Source organism: Mobula hypostoma, chromosome 2 (assembly GCF_963921235.1).
Source record: "Mobula hypostoma chromosome 2, sMobHyp1.1, whole genome shotgun sequence".
In the NCBI taxonomy this organism is placed as follows: domain Eukaryota; kingdom Metazoa; phylum Chordata; class Chondrichthyes; order Myliobatiformes; family Myliobatidae; genus Mobula; species Mobula hypostoma.
In genome coordinates, this window is record NC_086098.1 from 51,777,028 (window position 1) to 51,797,725 (window position 20,698).

Here is a 20,698-nt window from a genome sequence, read left to right on the forward strand (position 1 = left end):
GTAATGAAGCTTACATCTGTCACGTTAATATTATGGGTACACGATGATTCCTAGCACTAACATCCCACGCCTTGGTAAAGCACAAAATGTACAAGCGGGTGATGAGACAAGCATTAGTGAGTGTTGCAATGTTTCTTCAGCAAGGAAAATAAAGTGTGACTTCTCTAGTTCCTGCAGAAACACAAAACCTAAAGGGACAAAGTTGATAAAAAAAAAGAGAAACTTTTCAATAATTACTTGTGTTAAAATTGGAATGTGGTAATAAATGCAGATTGATTCCATTTGGTTTCATTGAAACATTTAATGCTAATGCATGTATGTCTCATTGTAACACACTTTTTATTTTTCTGTAACTAAGTAGTATGAAAATCACTAGATATGATGATCGAAAGGAAACCAGCATTTTTTTTACCCTGTACACCTCAGACTTTAGATACAACACTGAGTCATGTCACTTGCAGAAATTCTCTGATGACTCAGCAATAATTGGGTGTATGAAGGGAGGACAGAAGAATGAATACAGGGCTCTGGTGGAGGAATTTGTCAAATGGTGCAAGCTAAATCATCTGCAGCTCAGCGTCAGAAAGACAAAGGAGATGGTGAGGGACTTTAGGAAAACTAAGCCTACATTTCCCCCTGTTACTATTGATGGCGAAGATGTGGATGTGATGAGGATCTACAGGTACCTGGGGTTGTACCCGGATGACAGTCTTGCACCAACACAAAGGCTGTGTACAAGAAGGGCCAGAGTCAAGTCACCTCTACTTCCTGAGGAGACTGAGGTCCATTGGAGAATGCAGGCCTCTCCTTCACATGTTCTACCAGTCTGTTGTCGCCAGTACAATCTTCTATGTGGTGGTATGCTGGGGCAATGGCATCAACATGGGTGATGTCAACAGGCTCAAGGAACTGATTAGAAAGGCTGGCCCTGTTATAGGAGTCAAACTGGACACAGTGGAGGCTGTGGTAGAGTAAAGGAGCCCTACGGAAAACCCTGGCAATTCTGGACAATGTTTCTCACCCTCTGCATGCCACCTTGGCTGAACAAAGGAGCACTTTCAGAGATAGACTAAGTTAACCGTGCTGCTCCAAAGAGCAGTAAATGAGGTTATTCTTACCCTCAGCCATTACGCTCTATAATGAGTCAGCCTATAGCTGGGGAAGTGGTTACCCCCTCCTTTTAGACTGTTGGAGGTAACTTATTTTTTATTCTTTCTTACTTCTCTACTAATATTTATATACTTGTATATCTGTGCACATGTAATGTTACTGTGGCACTGTGATTTCCTTTGGGATGAATAAAGTATCTGTCAATCTTGTTTTCTCGTTTTTCTACAGGTATGACAATGGAAGCATTTGGAACAATGATTGGAGCTGCTGTCCAGGGGCAAATTGTTGCACAGGGCCATACCTTCAATCACTGCCTTCTACAGAATATGTCAGAGGTTACCAGTTCCAACTCCACTATGATAATTAGTCAGCTTGATGGAAACATCAGCGTTTTGCCCCCAAAAGACTTGCTCTCTCAATTGGTAAGTGATTTAGCTAGATATTCCAGAATTGGATAGGTAAAGAAATCTGAACAAACTCTTTCAGGATTTTCCTCAGATCTTGATCCCTACTGAAATTCTGGATGAAGGGCACAAAGTTCCTTAGTGTGCACATAACACACAATCTAACATGGACCCACAACACCTGCCCACTAGTCAAGAAGGGACAGCAGCATGTACCTTTTTGAGTTGATTGAAGCATGCAAGGGTCCCCATCCCCATTTTAGCAACCGCCTACAAGAGCAGAGTGTCCTGTCTGGTTGCACCACTGTGTGGTACAGAAACTGCAAGATCCTACAGAGGATAGTAAAAACTGACGAGAGGATCACTGGGATCTCCCTCCCCACTATTGTGACATTTACCAGGATCATTGTTGACGAAGGTCCCGAAGCATTGTTACTGATTCTTAGCAGCCATCTCACAGTCTCTTTGATCCATTACCATCATGGAGGTGGACTAGGACTTCCAGACTGTGTAAAAGTTTCTTCTATCACGCTGTAAGTCTAATGAATTCCCTGTCACCACTGAAGTCTTGTCACTAGGATCATGAGCTATTTTCTGGTTATCTGTACTGTGCACTATGTGCATTTTTGAATGATATTTTAGAACTTATATTGTGGTTTATGTGCTATGTGTGAAATATATTTTGTGGGTGCACAATGGTCCAGAGGAACATTGTTTCAATTGGTTCTATGTATGTGCAGCGAGATGACGAAGAGCTTGAACTTGAACTTGAAGTTGAAGATGTGGGCTTGGAGGAGATGTATTAGACCATAAGACAGAAGAGCAGAATTAGATCATTGAGTCTGGTCTGCCATTTCATCATGGCTGATCCATTTCCCTCTCAATCCCATTCTCCTGACTTCTCCCCATAACCTTCCATGCCCTAATTAATCAAGAACTTATCAACCTCTGTCTAAATGGCCTGGCCTCCACTGCTGCCTCAGGCAAAAGAAATTCCTCCTCATCTGCATTTAAATGGATGTCCTGCTATTCTGAGGCTGTGTCCTCTGGTCCTAGACTCTCCCTCCACAGAAAACATCTTCTCCACATCCACTCTATCTAGGCCTTTCAACATTTGATAGGTTTCAATGAGATCTCTTCTCATTCTTCTAAATTCCAGCAAGACCCAGAGCCAACCCTCGCTCCTCATTCGATAGGCCTTTCATTCCCGGAATCATTGTCGTGAACCTCCTCTGAACCCTCTCCAATGACAGCACATCCTTTCTTAAATAAAAGGCCCAAAACTGACCACAATACTCTGTCAGGCCTCGCCACTGCCTTATAAAGCCCCAGCATTACATCCTTGCTTTTGCATTCTAGTCCTCTTGAAATAAATGCTAACATCGCATTTGCCTTCCTCATCATTGACTCCCAAGTCCCTTTGCACCTTGAATGTTTGAATTTTCTCCCCATTGAGAAAATAGTCTATCATCTTATTCCTTCTACCAGTCATGACCATACACTTCCTGACATGGTATTCCATCAGCCACTTCTTTGCCCATTCTCCTAATCTGTCCAAGTCTTTCCACAGCCTCCTTGCTTCCTCAACAACACCTGCCCCTCCATCTATCTTCATATCATCCGCAAGTTGATCACAAAGCCATCATTCCACCATCCATAGAATATGAAAAGGAGCGGTCCCAACACCGCCCCCTGCAGAACACTGGCAGCCAATCAGAAAAGGCTCCCTTTATTCCCACTCTTTACCTCTTGTCAATCAGCCAATGCTCTATCCATGCTAGTATGGATATTGGTGTGGAATTAGTGGTGATTCTTCTGCTATACCCATTATAATTGCATATGACCTCTTGACTACATTTAGTGTTAGTGATTTCAGGAAATCTGGCTAATTCCACCCAAGTACTGTGAATAATAAATGCTGTTGGCATTTATTAATAAAGTCCGTGTTGGCAGGAACATCTCTGACTCCCTCACACTGAGCACTGGATCCCCACAAGGCTGTGTGCTTAGCCCATTGCTGTTTACACTGCTAACACATGACTGTGCAGCCAGATTCAAGGAGAACCTGATCATTAAATTTGCAGATGATACCACAGTGGTGGGGCTCATCAGCAAAAATGATGAAACTATGTACAGGGAGGAGGTCAAACACCTAGAGAGCTGGTGCAGGAATAACAACTTGATGCTTAATGTCACCAAAACCAAGGAGATGATCGTCGATTTCAGACAGTCTTAGCCTGAGCACACACCCCTCAGCATCAGCGGCTCCACAGTGGAGAGAGTGGAAAATATCAAGTTCCTTGGGGTGCAGATCTCGGACAATCTCACCCGGTCCAGGAACACCACTGGGATTGTGAAACGGGCTCAGCAGAGATTGCACTTTCTGAGGAAGCTTAAACAAGCATCACTCCCCACTAACGTCTTAACTACATTCTACAGAGGCGTGGTTGAGAGTGTGCTGACCTTTTGCATCACAACCTGGTACTCCAGCTGCAGTGCTGTCGACAAAAAAGCCTTGCTTTTGGTGGTTAGGGGACAAGAGAAGGTTATTGGGGTCTCCCTACCTTCTGTCCAAGACCTCTTTCGGAGTCGATGCCTCCAGAAGGCATGGTACATCAATAAAGACCCCTCACACCCTCTCCATGAACTGTTTGTTCTTCTGCCATCAGGCAAACGTTACAGGAGCATCAAAACTAAAACCACAAGGCTACTAAACAGCTTCCTCCCACAGGCAGTCCAACTGCTAAATAGCTGCTCTACCTGACTCTGCTTTGGACACTTCTAATTTGCACTGAACACTTATAACTTGATTTTAACTGACATGTGGCTGTTGTGTTTTACTAATTATTGTTATGTTTATTATTTAGTGTTGCTTTTGTTATGTTATGATTGCACTGCTCCTGGGAAACGCTGTCTCATTCTGCCCTGCAGAGCTGATGTACGGTTAGAATGACAAAGTTTTTGAATCTTGAACCTTGAATCTGTTACAAGAGGAGGGTACTCTTGTCTTGCAGTGGTATTAACTGCTGTTCGCAATCCTGTGCCCCAGTAGTAACTACTGTCAGAAGAATCTCTCGGTAAAGTGGCGTATCTTTAGTGGAGCAGATAACACTGAAACTCTCCATTCAGTCAAGTTGGCTGACAGACCTGTTATTCCAAGTAGAACAGTAATATGCAGGTGTAGAACACTGTTACCTGTAGAATGTCCTCTCCATTAAATGGACTAAGCTCTTACTTTTATCATGCATACTTGTCCCTCAGGCCTTTTGCACCTTTCTCCCACTCCATCTTCTCACTCAAAGTGCTATATGAATCATCATTTTGCAAGTTTCTTACTTTACTATACTTGCTTCTTCAGGGGCAATTTCTTCAACATCAGAGAGCAGTCTTGCAGAATCCTTTCATGGCCATAACAAACTTGACCAGCGCCTATTCTTTACATTTATCCATGGAAAAGGTCCCTGATTTACACCTTGCTTAGCAATCACTGATGTGAACGAGTCAGTGAAATCATTCATCTTTTAAAAATTTATCTTCAGTGACTTGTAGTGCACTAATCATGTGTTCTTTACCTATCTAAACAGCTATAACATGCTTTCCTATTTACTTCTAACACTAAATTTCTTTACATTTTAAAGTGGTCTGCCTGAGGTTGTTTATTTAGTCAATAGTGAATATGCACCAATCATATGGGATCGCCCAGTGAGTTTTGTTTTCAATAATTTCAGTGAATGAAGGGGGTATGCCAAATGTCTGCAGCCTCCTGATGAAGTATTCCAAATCTGCTCTGCATCCATTCTTAAGAATTGATGAACCTAGATTAGGAACATCAATTCTGTTTGCCTCCCTTTAGTGGCTGATCAATTAGGTGAAGATATTTTATTTTATTTACTTTTTGATTTTGTTAATATAGATAGCATCTCAATTTTCCTTTGCCATATCAACTGCAGGATATTAGGGGTTACTAAATTTGCATATGTTGCTTTAGGGACATTGTGATTATAATTCCATGGTTTATGGCAAAACACATAACTGTCAGTCACTTCATTTAAAATTAACCTTAACATTAGGCTGTTTATGATGGAAGCTGGCTTTTGATACTGTGCTTTTGATAATTCTCCGAAGAAAGCACTTTTAAAAATTTATTTTCTGCTGTCTGAGACACATGACATTTAGTGAAATGTCATGGACTACTTTCTCATTTCACTTGTCTAGCGTAACATCAAATACCCTCAGGTCAAAACATGCCAGGAAATCTTCAAAGAAATATGAACAACTCCCACACACAAAGTAGATGTTGTCTCATAACACAAAGCTAGTTATATAAATGTTTTTTTTTGTAGTATGTAGCACTATTCGCAGTGACTCAATGCAGAACATATTCAGGTGCAGACTGTAATAGTGACCATAACCCAGTAATATGTCATGTAAAAGTAAAACTTTAAAAACTAAAGAAGCAAAAACCTGAACAATCCCTTGACTACTCGCAATTAATTAAAGAAAACTTAAGGCAAAAATTTACCATTAAAGTAAGGAATAGCTTTCAAAGTCTAGAAATAGAATCCATTGAAGGTGATAGCAATCATGTAGAAATGAAGTTTAACTCTCTGAAGGATGCCTTGGTAGAATCAGCAAAGTCAGTGGTTCCTAAAAAAGAAAAAAGCACAAAGAATAAATGGATGACAGATGAAATCAAAAATCTAATGGAAGAAAGGAGATTGAAGAAAGCAAATCCTATGGAATAGAAGTCCTTAGATAAAAAAGTTAAATGCTTATGTCAAAAAGCCAAAGAAGAATGGTTAAACCCGGAATGTGAGCAACTAGAAAGAATCCCTATTACTGATCCAAAAAGGGTACATCAACAAGTCAAGAATATCATTGGTAAAAAGTTCCTCTGTTCTTCAGGTGGATGTTTGAAAGCAAAGGACAGTACCACTATCATGGAAAAAGATGAGATTACGAACAGATGGACTGAGTATATTCAGGAATTGTTTGAAGACGATCGAGGTGAAAAACCAGAAATTAAGAACATTGAAGGTCCAAGTATTTTAAAATCTGAAGTTCGTAATGCAATAAAGAAGATGAAGAAAGGAAAGGTAGCAGGTCCCGATGAGTTAGTAATAGAACAAATTATCGCCCTTGAAGATTATGGAATTGAAAAACTTACTGATTTAATCAATGACATTTATAAGACTGGAATAATACCAGAAGAGATGAAAAAATCAGTATTTATCACTCTTCCTAAGAAACCTGGAGCGGTAGAATGTGAATTACATAGGACCATAGGTTTAATGAGTCATATCACTAAGATACTTCTAAGAATTTTGATGACAAGAGCTAAAAGTAAGATACAAGCTGAAATAGGTAAAGAACAATGTGGTTTTGTGAAAGACAAAGGTACAAGAAACGCAATATTGATGTTAAGGATATTATCAGAACGAGCTGTTCAAGTGCAAAAAGATTTGTTTGTTTTATTGACTACACAAAAGCATTTGATAAGATGAAGCACAATAAGTTATTTGAAATATTACAGGTAACTCTAGATCTAGATTTGAAAGACCTCTGCCTAATCAGAAATCTGTACTGGGAACAAACTGCCACTCGAAGAATAGATGGAGAAGTGAGTCAGTTTATGAAAATCAAGAGAGGTGTTAGACAAGGGTGTGTTTTCTCCCCTGATTTGTTTAATGTGTACAGTGAAACAGTATTACAAAAAATAAGAGACATCTTGTGTTCCGGAGGACTGGAAGATTGCAAATGTCACTCTGCTATTTAAGAAGGGGGCAAGGAAGCAAAAAGGAAATTATAGACCTGTTAGCTTGACATCAGTGGTTGGGAAGTTGTTGGAGTCAATTGTCAAGGATGAGGTTACAGAGTACCTGGAGGCATATGACAAGATGGGCAGAACCCAGCATGGATTCCTTAAAGGAAAATCCCGCCTGACAAACCTATTACAATTCTTTGAGGAAATTACAAGTAGGCTAGACAAGGGAGATGCAGTGGATGTTGTATATTTGGATTTTCAGAAGGCCTTTGACAGGGTGCCACACATGAGGCTACTTAACAAGATAAGAGCCCATGGAATTACGGGAAAGTTACATACGTGGATAGAACGTTGGCTGATTGGCAGGAAACAGAGAATGGGAATAAAGGGATCCTATTCTGGTTGGCTGCCGGTTACCAGTGGTGTTCCACAGGGGTCCATGTTGGGGCCGCTTCTTTTTACATTGTACATCAACGATTTGGATTATGGAATAGGTGGCTTTGCGGCTAAGTTTGCTGACGATATGAAGATAGGTGGAGGGGCCGGTAGTGCTGAGGAAACAGAGAGTCTGCAGAGAGACTTGGATAGATTGGAAGAATGGGCAGAGAAGTGGCAAATGAAATACAATGTTGCAAAGTGTATGGTTCTGCACTTTGGCAGAAGAAATAAATGGGCAGGCTATTATTTAAATGGGGAAAGAATTCAAAGTTCTGAGATGCAACAGGACTTGGGAGTCCTCGTACAGGATACCCTTAAGGTTAACCTCCAGGTTGAGTTGGTGGTGAAGAAGGCGAATGCAATATTGGCATTCATTTCTAGAGGAATAGAGTATAGGAGCAGGGATGTGATGTTGAGGCTCTATAAGGCACTGGTGAGACCTCACTTGGAGTACTGTGGGCAGTTTTGGTCTCCTTATTTAAGAAAGGATGCGCTGACGTTGGAGAGGGTACAGAGAAGATTCACTAGAATGATTCCGGGAATGAGAGGGTTAACATATGAGCAACGTTTGTCTGCTCTTGGACTGTATTCCTTGGAGTTTAGAAGAATGAGGGGAGACCTCATAGAAACATTTCGAATGTTGAAAGGCATGGACAGGGTGGATGTGGCAAAGTTGTTTCCCATGGTGGGGGAGTCTAATACGAGAGGGCATGACTTAAGGATTGTAGGGCACCCATTCAGAACAGAGATGCGAAGAAACTTTTTTAGCCAGAGGGTGGTGAATCTATGAAATTTGTTGCCACGGGCGGCAGTGGAGGCCAAGTCATTGGGTGTATTTAAAGCAGAGATTGATAGGTATTTGAGTAGCCAGGGCATCAAAGGTTATGGTGAGAAGGCGGGGGAGTGGGACTAAATGGGAGAATGGATCAGCTCATGATAAAATGGCGGAGCAGACTCGATACTCGATGGGCCGAATGGCCGGCTTCTGCTCCTTTGTCTTATGGAATCAAAGTTGGCGCTGAAAACATCAATAATTTCAGATATGCAGATGACACTGTGTTAATTGCAAGCACGGAAGAAGAACTACAAAACTTAATTGTTATAGTTGTTGAAGAAAGTGCAAAAATGGGTCTGTCTGCCAATTGCAAAAAGACAGAACGTACAGTGATATCCAAAAAGAAGGAGAATCATATCTGCAGGCTGAGAATAAATGGGGAAGACATAAAACAAGTACAGAACTTTTGCTACTTAGGAAGCTGGGTGACATCAGATGGCAGGTGCGACATGGACATCAAAAGAAGAATAGGGATGGCAAAAGACGCCTTTACAAGAATGAAGAGTATACTGACCAACACTAAACTAAGCATGACAACCCGCCTCAGAGTACTGAAATGTTACGTTTATCCAGTTGTGTTATATGGCTCAGAATGTTGGACAATATCTAGTAACATGAGGAAACGAATTGAAGCAGCAGAGATATAGTTTTTGAGGAGGATGCAAAGAATATCATGGATGAAACAAATATCTAACGAGGATGTCATGAACAGAGCAAGTGCAAAAAGAGAATTAATGTATGAGATCATGAAAAGGCAATGTAACTTCATTGGACATGTGATTAGGAAAGAGGAGTTAGAACGCACGGTAATTATGGCAAAGATTGAAGGGAGGAAAGCAAGAGGAAGGCAAAGACAAATGATGATGGAGACAGCAGCCAGAGAACTGGAAATGAATACCAATGAATTGATCCTCTTGACCCAAAACAGGAGTGTGTAGGCCATGGCAGTCAAAGCTCAATCTGGGCACGGCACCTGAGCACTATTCTCACTGTAGCTTATTGCTAATAGTTCTCTCAGTGATGTAGATTTGTATAATTTGCTGTGCCTATTTTCCCTTAATGGAAACTCACTTCGGTTCAAGGCCAGATTGGTGAGCTACATTTAAAGGAAGTGCATGTTGAGGAAATGGAAGTCAAGGTTCTGTGCCTTTCATTTACTTGTATTCCTGCATAACAGGGGCACAAAATTTACCCAATTTTTTTTAATTGGGTAGGACTATAAGAAGTCCATTTTACCCCAAAATCACTGGAGATGGAGCATGTAGGGGTCCTAAATATCGGTTCTAAGAGTGAAGTGATAGCTCCAGTCTGGGACCACAGAGGGTCTGGCCTAAAAAAAAATCAACCAATCAGAACAAGGTCAATTCAAACTAACCAATCAGGAATAAGCAATTCAGATCCAGCCATTCAAGGTCGAGCTTTAAGCCCTGCTCATGCCCTTCTCACTTGAGAGTGTATATAAGGAGGTGTCTCAGGGTGGACTTGTCATGTGACTAACTTGTGCCTGAGGAAGATGATCAAGTTTACTGTTGAAATGTCGCAATCAGTATCTGTAATTATGTGAGTCCTGACGAAGGGTTCCGGCCGGAAAAGTTGACCAATCTTTTCCACGGGTGCTGCCCGACCTGCTGAGTTCCTCCAGCATGTTGTGAGTGTTGCTTTGACCCCAGCATCTGCAGATTATTTTTAGGATAATATGGATACATTTGATAACCAGTCCCAAAGCTTCCATAGTTAGATATTTTGTACCCTACCTCACTTAACTGCCTTGGTTCCACATGCCATAACATCTTTGGTTAGAAAAGGATCTGCTGATTGATCTTCATTATAAAATTATCAATTGTACATGTAGTTTTGGTCACCAAAAGTTGAAATTTCCAACACTATTTGGATGAACAACTGTTTCTTAGCTTTTCTCTTAAATACTTTGACTATGAATTTAAAATATAATTCAATGAGGATTCTTCCACAAGTTAAAAAGGAAAATCTCTCCATCTACTCAATCAATCCCTTTCCAGAACAGAGAGACCTAAACCTAAAGTTTTAAAGCTTCTCAGGTTACCATAAAATGTTTTATATTCCAGGGAATAATAGCCTACTTTATGCAACTTCACATAATCTAATCCTTGGAGTCCCGGTTGATGAGTCTACGTCATCTTCCAGAATCTTATTTTGCTTCCAAGACGCAATATCCAGAGGAAAAACTGGTCTTCCAAACATAGACTAAAAATGCTGTTGTATAGTTGCAGTAAATTTTTTCCCATTGTCTTACAGCTCTTTACTGAAAAAGATTAACATTCCATTAACCATTCCAATTATCTTTTCATCTGATTACTAGTTTTTACTGATTGTACTATTTCAAATTCTATGTCATCAGATCTCCACTTGCTGGCTCTTTGTTAAAAAGGTACTTGTACCTAACCTCCATCAGTCCAAAATCATTATCAGAAGTCCCAGAAATGAAATCAATCAGAAACGCTCAACAGGTCAGGCGGTATCTGCAGAAGTAGAAGCAGTTAAAGTTTTCAGTCAACTACCCTTCATCAGAACTCTCTGACCTGCTGCGTATTTCCAGTATTTTACTATTTCAGATTTCTAGCATCTGCAGTTCTTCCTATAATTTTTATTTACCAGAAATTCAATCCGTCTGCCAGAGTTTTCCCCTGTGTAATTTTATGCTCCTTCCTTCTTTACAGTACCTTCCGTTATTGGAAGATTGGGATGTACTGAGCTATCAATGTCACCGATAAACATGGTGAGTAATTGAGGCCTAACTCAAGTCTCTATGGGACACCATGAGTCACTTCTTCCCAGTTCATGGACAAACTCATTAACCCTACTTCCTGATTTATTTAATCTCCAAACCAATTTAATAATTTGACTTCAATTCCATTGACAGTTTCCATGTGGAACTTGGAATGCTGAAATAATGTATGTGATCCCCTGTGTATTACTTTAATTTTTCCTCAAAGGAAGTCAATTAGGCTCATCAAACATGACCTACCACTTGTAAATCAATATTGCGACTCATTAATCAGTTTCAATTTCTTCAAGTGCTTCCATCATAAGAGCCTCATTTTTATATTCCAACGTTTCCAACAATATATGTTAAACTAATGGGTAAATTCTTTATTGACTTCCCTTGCCTTTAATTAAATGATTATGTTTTTAATTTCCCAGCCAAAATGAGCAATTCCTGATTTGAGAAAGTTTGCTTTGAAGCATCATTGCTTAAGCATTTGTAATTTCTGCCACTACCTTACTGAAAACCGAGGGGGCGGAAGCTTTCCATAAGTAGCGTCACTCTTTGGTACTAATTTAGTGCCTGTACCGATCTTATGAGGACACAAGAGACTGCAGATGCTGGAAATCTGGAGCAACGCACAAAAGAGGTGGAGAAACTCTAGGTCAGGCAGCATTTATGAAGGAAAATGACAGTTAATGTTTCAGCTTGGGACCCTTCAGCAGAATTTCCCCAGTCGCAGCCTGAAATGTTGACGAATCTGATGAATCTGAATCAGCTTTAATATCACCGGCATATGTCATGAAATTTGTTGTCTTTGCAGCAGCGGAACAATGCAATACATAATAAAGGAAAACAGACTAAGTATATATATTCAATAGTTAAATTAAATAAGTAGTGCAAAAATTAAAAAAAAGTAGTGAGGTAGTGTTCATGGGTTCAATGTCCATTCAGAAATCAGATGGTAGAAGGGAAGAAGCTGTTCCTGAATTGTTGACTGAGTGCCTTCAGGCTCCTGTACCTCTACCTGATGAGAACAGGGCATGTCTTGGTGATGAGGGTCCTTAATGATGGACGGCACCTTTCTGAGGCATCACTCCTTGAAGTTGTCCTGAGTACGATGGAAGCTAATGGTCATGATGGAGCTGACTATGTTTACAACTCTCTCCAGCTTATTTTGATCCTGTGCAGTAATCCTCCCCCACCCCCCACCCCGCCGCCAACGCACTATCTCAGACGGTGAAGCAGCCAGTTAGAATGCTCTCCATGGTACATCTGTAGAAACTTGTGAGTGTCTTTGGCGCCATACCAAATCTCCTCAAGCTCCTAATGAAATATAGCTGGTTATGCCTTCTTTGCAGTAGCATCGATATGTTGGGCCTAGGATAGATCCTCAGAGATGTTGACACCCAGGAACTTGAAATTGCTCTATCTTTCCTCTTCTGAGGGCTGCTCTGTGTTTCCTCATCTTACCTTTTCTGAAATCCACAATCACTTCTCTGGACTTGAGATGTCGATGTTGAGTACAAGGCTGTTGCTGCGACACCACTCAACTAGCAGATGTATCTTGCTCCTGCACACCCTCTCATCACCATCTGAAATTCTGACGACAATAGTTATATCATCAGCAAATTTATGAGCAATGTGCATCCAGTCATCCTGTGTTTCCTGATCTCGTGGAAACGCAATCAAGTGTCAGGTGCCTGGCCTGGCCTAGTATTCAAGGTCCTATTATAGGTGGGTCCATAGTTTGAGGCCTGGTGTTCTGTGGGTCCTGCTGTAGATTGAGGACCGAAGGTCAAATCGGAAGTCTGGAAGTCAAAGTCCGATAGCTAGAGCTCTAGGTCTGCTAATCCCTGAGGTAGTCAAAGGCCTAATGTGCACACCCTTGGGTGTGTTTACTGTATATACAAATGACTCATTTTCACTCTTTGTTTTGATATACAATGAACTTTGAATCTTAGCACACTGGTGAAGCACTCTGATAGCCTTTGACGACAGGCAAGTTCAGGACAAAGTCTTACCTGTTGTTGAACATTGTGGGGCTTTGGAGGAGATTGCTGGGTCCTGAATCTTTGCTAGTCACTGGTGAGGTGCCAGATGATTAGAGGATAGCAAATTTGAAACCTTTATTCAAGAAGATAAGCAGATAATTAGAGGCCAGTGAGCCTAGTGTCAGTGCTAGGAAAGTGGTTGGCAAAACTACTGAGGAGCATGATTAATCTATACTCGGAAAGGCAGTGTTCGACCAGGGACAGTCAACATAACTTTGTTGGTGACAGGTCCTGTTTGCCGAACTTGAGTTTTTTTGAAGAAGTAACAAATGTAATGATGAAGACAGTGTGGCTGATGTACTAAGGAACTTCAGAAACACCTTTGATAAAGGTCTAAAGTTAGTTAAGTCACTTGGATCAGATGGTTTACACCTCAGGGTTCTGAAAGAGGTGGCTGCAGAGATTGTGGAGTCATTAGAAATGATCCTTCAGGAATCACTAGATTCTGGAATGGTTCCGGAAGACTGGAAAATTGTAAATGTCACTCCACTTTTCAAGAAGGGAGAGAGGCAGAAGAAAAGAAATTATAGGCCTGTTTGTCTGACCTCAGTGGTTAGTAAGATGTTGGAGTCAATTGTTAAGGATGTGGTTTTGGGGTACTTGGAGGCACATGATAAAATAGGCCATACTCATTGTGGTTTCCTCAAGGGAAAATCTTGCTTGACAAATCTGCTGGGGAGTTCTTTGAAGAAATAAGAAGCAGGACAAAGGAGAATCGGCTGATGCGGTCTATTCGGATTTTCAGAAGGCATTTGACAAGGTGCCACACACGAGGCTGCTTAACAAGCTACAGAGATTAAGGGAGCTAGGGCTTTACTCTTTGGAGAGAAGGAGGATGAGAGGAGACATGATAGAGGTGTACAAGATAATAAGAGGAATAGATAGAGTGGATAGCCAGCGCCTCTTCCCCAGGGCACCACTGCTCAATACAAGAGGACATGGCTTTAAGGTAAGGGGTGGGAAGTTCAAGGGGGATATTAGGGGAAGGTTTTTTACTCAGAGAGTGGTTGGTGCGTGGAATGCACTGCCTGAGTCAGTGGTGGAGGCAGATACACTAGTGAAGTTTAAGAGACTACTAGACAGGTATATGGAGGAATCTAAGGTGGGGGCTTATATGGGAGGCAGGGTTTGAGGGTCGGCACAACATTGTGGGCCAAAGGGCCTGTACTGTGCTGTACTATTCTATGTTCTATGTACAAGCCCATGGTATTACAGGGAAGATACTAGCATGGATAAAATAGTGGCTGAATGACAGGAGGCAAAGACTGGAAATAAAGGGAGCCTTTTCTGATTGGCTGCCAGAGACTAGTGATGTTCCACAGGGGTCTGTGTTGGGACCGATTCTTTTAAAATTATATATTAATGATTCAGATGATGGAATTCATGGCTTTGTTGCAAAGTTTGCAGATGATACGAAGATAGATGAAGGGGCAGGTAGTTTTGAGGAAGTAGGGAGGCTACAGAAGGAACTCGACAGATTTGGAGAATGAGCAGAGAGTGGCAGGTCAGTAAGTCTATGGTCATACACATTGGTAGAAGAAATGAAAGGGGTGACTATTTTCAAATAGAGAGAAACTAGAAAAAACTGAGGCACAAAGGGACTTGGGAGTCTTTGTGCAGCATTCTCGAAAGGTTAATTTGCAGGTTGAGTCTGTGGTGAGGAAGGCAAATGCAATGTCAGCATTCATTTCAAGAGGACTAGAATATAAAAGCAAAGATGTATTGCTAAGACTTTATAAAGCAATGGTGAGGCTTCACTTGGAGTATTGTGAGTAGGTTTGGGCCCTTTATCTTAGAAAGGATGAACTGAAACTGGAAAGGGTTCAAAGGAGGTTCGCGAAAATGATTCCACGATTGAATGGCTTGTCATATGAAAAGCTTTTGATGACTCTAGGCCTATATTCACTAGAATTCAGAAGAGTGAGGAATGAACTCCTTGAAACCTATCAGATGGTGAAAGGCCTTGACAGAGTGGATGTGGAGAGGATGTTTCCTATGGTGGAAGAGTCTAAGACCAGAGGACACAGCCTCAGAATAGAGGGGCATCCTTTTAGAACAGAGATGAAGTGGAATTTCATTAGCTAGAGGGTGGTGAATCTGGGGAATTCTTTGCCATGGGCAGCTGTGGAGGCCAAGTCTTCATGTACAATATAATTCAGGCAGAGGTTGATAGATTATTGATCGGTCAGGGCAAGAAGGGATACGGGGAGAAGGCAGAAGATTGAGGCTGAGAGGAAAAATGGATCTGCGATGATGAAATAGCACAGCAGACTCGATGGGCCAAATGGCTTAAATCTGCTCCTATGTTTTACGGTCTTGTATCAAAATGGTTAGAAATCATGGGATTCAAGGAAAGATGGAAAATTGGATCCAAAGTTGGTAATAGGAGAAAGGGGTGATGGTGAAGGATTGCTTTTGTGATTGCAAGCCAGTGTTCAGTGATGTATCAATGGGATAGTTACTGGGACCTCTGTAGTTTGTCACATACATTAATATTTTGGATATGTGGAAGTAATAACTGGTAAGTGTGTAGATGACAGTAAAATTGATGGTATTATTGATAGTGAAGAGGAGGGTCTCGGAATAAAATAGATAACCTGGTCAACCGGCCAGTGCAATGGCAGATAGAATTTAATTGAGATTAAATTCACAATAAGTGCAAGTCATGCACTTTTGTAGGCCTGATTAGGGTAGGATATATACCATGGGATTCTAAGGAGTACTAAGGAATGTAGAGACATTGATATACGAGTACACAGGTAGATACAGTGCCAAAGAAGATATACAGGATGCTGGTTTTCATTAGCTGGGGCAAAGGATGTCAGGATAAGGCAACATGATGCAACTTCATAAAACCTTGGTTAAGCCCCAGATAGAGTATTGATTGCATTTCTGCTGATCACAGCATGTGACTGCACTGAAGATGTGCAAAAGAGATTTATCAGGACATTGACTGGGACGAAGTGTTTCAGTCATGAGGAGAGAATGAATAAGCTGGGTTTGTTTCTCTTAGTGTAGAGGAGACTGAGGAGTATCTTGACAGAGATGTATAAAATTTTAAGAGGCGTAGATGTGGTGGATGGTGAAAAACTTTTCACCATAACGGAGACATCTAAATCCAGAGGACACAGGTTTACGGTGAGGATTGGAGATCTGAGGATTTCTTTTTCATCCAGAGGGTTATCGCCATCTGGGAGGCATTACTTGAGAAGACAGTGGAAGCAAGCACTCTCGCAAGATTAAAAAAGTATCTGGACGAGCATGAGTTGCCAAGACACAGAAGGCTATGGGCCAAATGCTGGTAACTGCAATTAGTATAGGTGAGTACATGATGGCCAATGTGCACAAGGTGGGCTAAATGGCCTGTTGTGTATAAATAATTGTTGAATAGGTGTTTCAGTTCCTTAACTTCTTTTGTTGTGTCACTCATGTCTATTTTTAAAAGACACATTGATGGTGAGAAGATGTCTCCCTTTGTGGGAAAATCTAGAATTAGGGAGCATGGTTTCAGAACAAGTGATTCATCGTTTAATGTAGAGATAAGAATTTCTTTTGTCAGGGAGTTATGATCCTTTGGTATTGGTATCCTTAACTCAAGAGAACTCTGGAAGTAGAGAATGAATATATTCAATGTTGAGAAAGACAGGTTTGTGAAGGCAATTTTACATGATAACAATTGTGAGAGATGGGTGTCTGATCTGCTGCTCCCCTAAGGATTATCCACGTGAAACACTCTCCATTTCTTTCGGAATGCTTAAATAAGACCTCCTTATCTGTGCACCCTTAGTTGAACAGTTTTCGCTATTGTCTCTGCTCTTTTATAGAAAGATTCATACGTGATTGCTGCTGGTGTTGTCGGAGGCATTTACATTTTTTGTTCAATTGTTCTGTTCCTTGGTGTGAAAGAGACAAATGGTAAGTATCTCCATGGAGATGTAAAGCTGTTCTTGTACCAAATTGTTTCTGAAACACACAAGCAATTTGTTGCTTTGTAACTAAGATTACTATTGTATATGCATTCCCCCATATGTATTTTATTCACAGAATAATAACTATACAATGAGTTATTCCTTTGTCAACATTGACAGTATTTTCTGTATTATGCTCACTTTATATACAGTATTTAAATAGTAGTTCAACATGGCATTTCTATTTCTATTTCTAACATGCCATTAGTATTATGCTTGGGGGACTATTACAAAAGGCTTATTACAAGCAGCAAGTGTATCTCTGCAGATGACTTGAGTCTTGCAGCTGCTCAGGGAGAAGCTCAGAGAAAAGCTCCTGCTCTCCTTTGCAGACATCTTGGCAAGCACTCAGTCCAGAAGCAGATGGATGAAGGTGTCATCTCCACTGCAGATGCCACAAGGGGAGGGCATGGCATGGCATGAAGGATCTGGCATGCAAGGCCCTTTTCATCACCAGCCAAAAAAGGTCTTGGTGCTTATTTCAATGTCCTGCTGATGGGGAATTCTGATAAATTATGAGAACAGTCTTCCCTGGGAGCCATCCAACAGATTCCATTGTGCCCTTTTCCTACAGACCCTCAAGAATATGTTGTGCAAACTATTGACAGTGCTACAATATATAACAAAATGTGGAATGGTCTTGTTTAAAAAGGTAGAGTACAAATAAATTCCAAAATGTAGGGCTTCAGTAATTTGCATAATTTCTTAAATTAGGAGTATGAGCTTTGCTGGAGTCATTTCTTCCCACTGAGATTGAATAATGGAATGGATACAAACAGAAAATGCCGGAATTACGCAAATGCAAAGACTAAGGACCTATATCTGAAATCCTGATTTGTTGTTTCAACCTACACAGGTTTATTTATTACTCATTTCACTTCACATTTGCTGCAACATTTCTCCTTTTTACTTGATATGCAAGTGCATGCTTGGAGAAACAGTAATTGAAAGGGAGTGAGCAGGACACTTTCATGTCTTGATTCTGCCTCAGGATTCAGAAGAACTAATAAACTGTGCAAAATTTACTTATTTGATTTATTGTTTTATCAGGACTTTTCCAGTGTATTATACTGAACTGCTGACCAGGGGTATAAAAATTGTTGTGGAGTGATTATTGGTGTGTTAGAAAGGTTGAGAAACATATAGACTATATGTGATTAGAGTCATAACAATCAACAATTTGTACTGCAAGTTTATAAAATTAAGAATACTCAGAGCTCAAATAACTTATGGTCCATCCAATAAAGTAATATTGCTGAAATAATTGGATTATTTTTTGGGTACTAAAGAGGCTATTATTTTTATGAGTGAAATAATGTATAAGGTTATTGTAACTGCAGAAAGCGGTTATGAAAAGAGCACCCACAAGGGTCAATGTAAAGGAAGAAAATGAATATTCAGTGGGCTGTGGGGAAAAACAGACCGAAGTTAACTGGATCAGTATTATCCTAGAATAAGAATTAAATACAGCAAAGAAAAGATACCCCTGTCAGGTGAAAAGATTACCTATTAAGGACCATAATGGCAGGATAGTGAAATGCTCTGCTTGTAGGATGTGGGAAGCCAGGGAGACCTCCAGTGCTCTTGAACTGCGAGAAGTGCTTCCAGATGCAGTTTCTAACAAACTGCGTTAAGGAGTTGGTGCTGGAACTGGATGAAGTCCAGATCATTCGGGAGGCTGATAGGACATATAGAGAGGTAGTTACTCTCAAGGTATGGGACACAGGAAACTGGGTGACAGTCAGGAAAGGGAAAGAGGTTAAGAAGCCAATGTAGAGTACCCCTATGGCCATCCCCCTCACCATCAGGTATATCACCTTGGATGCTGTCGGGGAGGGGGGAAATGACCTAACAGAGGAAAGTCACAGTAGTCGGGTCTCTGGCATTGAGTCTGCCTCTGTGATTCAGAAGGGAAGGGGTGAGAAAGGGTGCACTGTGATGATAGGGGATTCGTTCGTTAGGGGAATGGACAGGAGGTTCTATGGGCAAGAACGAGATTCCTGGATGGTATGACGCCTCCTGGGTTTCAGGGTCCAGGATATCTCAGATCGAGTCCTCAGCATTCTTAGGTGGGAGGGTGTAGGTACCATGTGGCTAAGGAGTTGGTGTAGGAGGGAGGGCATAAGATATTGGGATCATTGGGCTTTCCTCCAGGGAACATGGGACCTGTACAGAAGGGGTGTTTGCAGCTTTAACTGGAGAAGGTTTGTTAATGCTGAACAGTAGAGTTTAAACTAAAGTTACAGGAGGATGCGAACCAGAGTGCCAGAACAATTGGAGAGGTTGTTGGTAAGACCTCAGATAAAGTTGGGAAGCAAAAGGTTGAGCATGGTGCGACTATTGTCCTGAGCTGCGTATATTTAAATGCAAGAAGTATTGTAGGAAAGTAGATAATAGTGCTGAAGAAGGGGTTACTGGAGTAAAAACAGAGGTAATGTGTAGTGAGGAGAGGCTGTTGATAAGGGAAAACTGTAGTCAACAAGATAAGGTGCAATGTAAAAGGTGGACAAAATTGAGAAGTGTGAATACAGGACTGGAGGTGTCCTATCTGAATACACACAGCATACAGAATAAGTTAGATGAGCTTGTAGCAGAGTTGCAGATTGGCAGGTATGATGTTGTAGGCATCACTGAATCATGGCTGAAAGATTATAGCTGGGAGCTTAATGTCCAAGGATACACATTGTATTGAAAGGATAGTCAGGAAGGCAGAGGAAGCGACATTGCCCTGTTGGTAAAAAAATGAAATCAAATCATTGGAAAGAGGTGACATAGGGTTGGAAGGTGTTGAATCATTGTGGATAGAGCTAAGGAACTGCGAGGGGAAAAAGACTCTGATGGGAGATGTATACATACAAACCCCCAAGCAGTAGTAAGGATGTGGCCTACAAATTACAACGGGAGATAGAAAATGCGTGCCAAAAGGGCAATAGTCATGGGAGGGCTTCAATATGTAGGCAGATTGGGAAAAATCAGGTTGGTGCTGGATTTCAGGAGACGTAATTTCTAGAGTGCCTATGAGATGGCTTTTTAGAGCAGCTCATGGTTTAGCCCACCAGTGGATCAGCTATTCTCGATTGGGTGTTGTGCAATGAACTGGAATTGATTAGAGAGCTTAAGGTAAAAGAACCCTTAGCAGTAAGTGCTCATAATATGATCGAATTCACCCTGAAATTTGAGAAGGAGAAGCTAAAGTCAGACATATCAATATTACAGTGGAGTTAAGGGCATTACAGAGGCATGAGAGAGGAGCTGGGCAGAATTGATTAGAAAAGAACACTTGCAGGGATGACAGCAGATCAGCAATGGCTGGAATTTCTGGAAGCAATTTGGAAGCTGCAGGATATATACATTCCAAAGAGGAAGAAGTATTCAAAAGGAA

The 20,698-nt window shown here is 41.1% G+C and overlaps 1 protein-coding gene across 1 annotated transcript in view; it reads left to right on the top strand.

Moving 5' to 3' along the window:
- Nucleotides 1-20,698, top strand: part of LOC134339997 (sodium-dependent lysophosphatidylcholine symporter 1-like) — a 117,370-nt gene that overhangs the window by 61,515 nt on the left and 35,157 nt on the right. Inside the window, exons 6-7 of the mRNA XM_063036845.1 lie at nucleotides 1,339-1,532; nucleotides 17,173-17,263. Of these exons, the coding sequence (XP_062892915.1) occupies nucleotides 1,339-1,532; nucleotides 17,173-17,263 (285 nt within the window). The remainder of the gene's footprint in view (nucleotides 1-1,338; nucleotides 1,533-17,172; nucleotides 17,264-20,698) is intronic.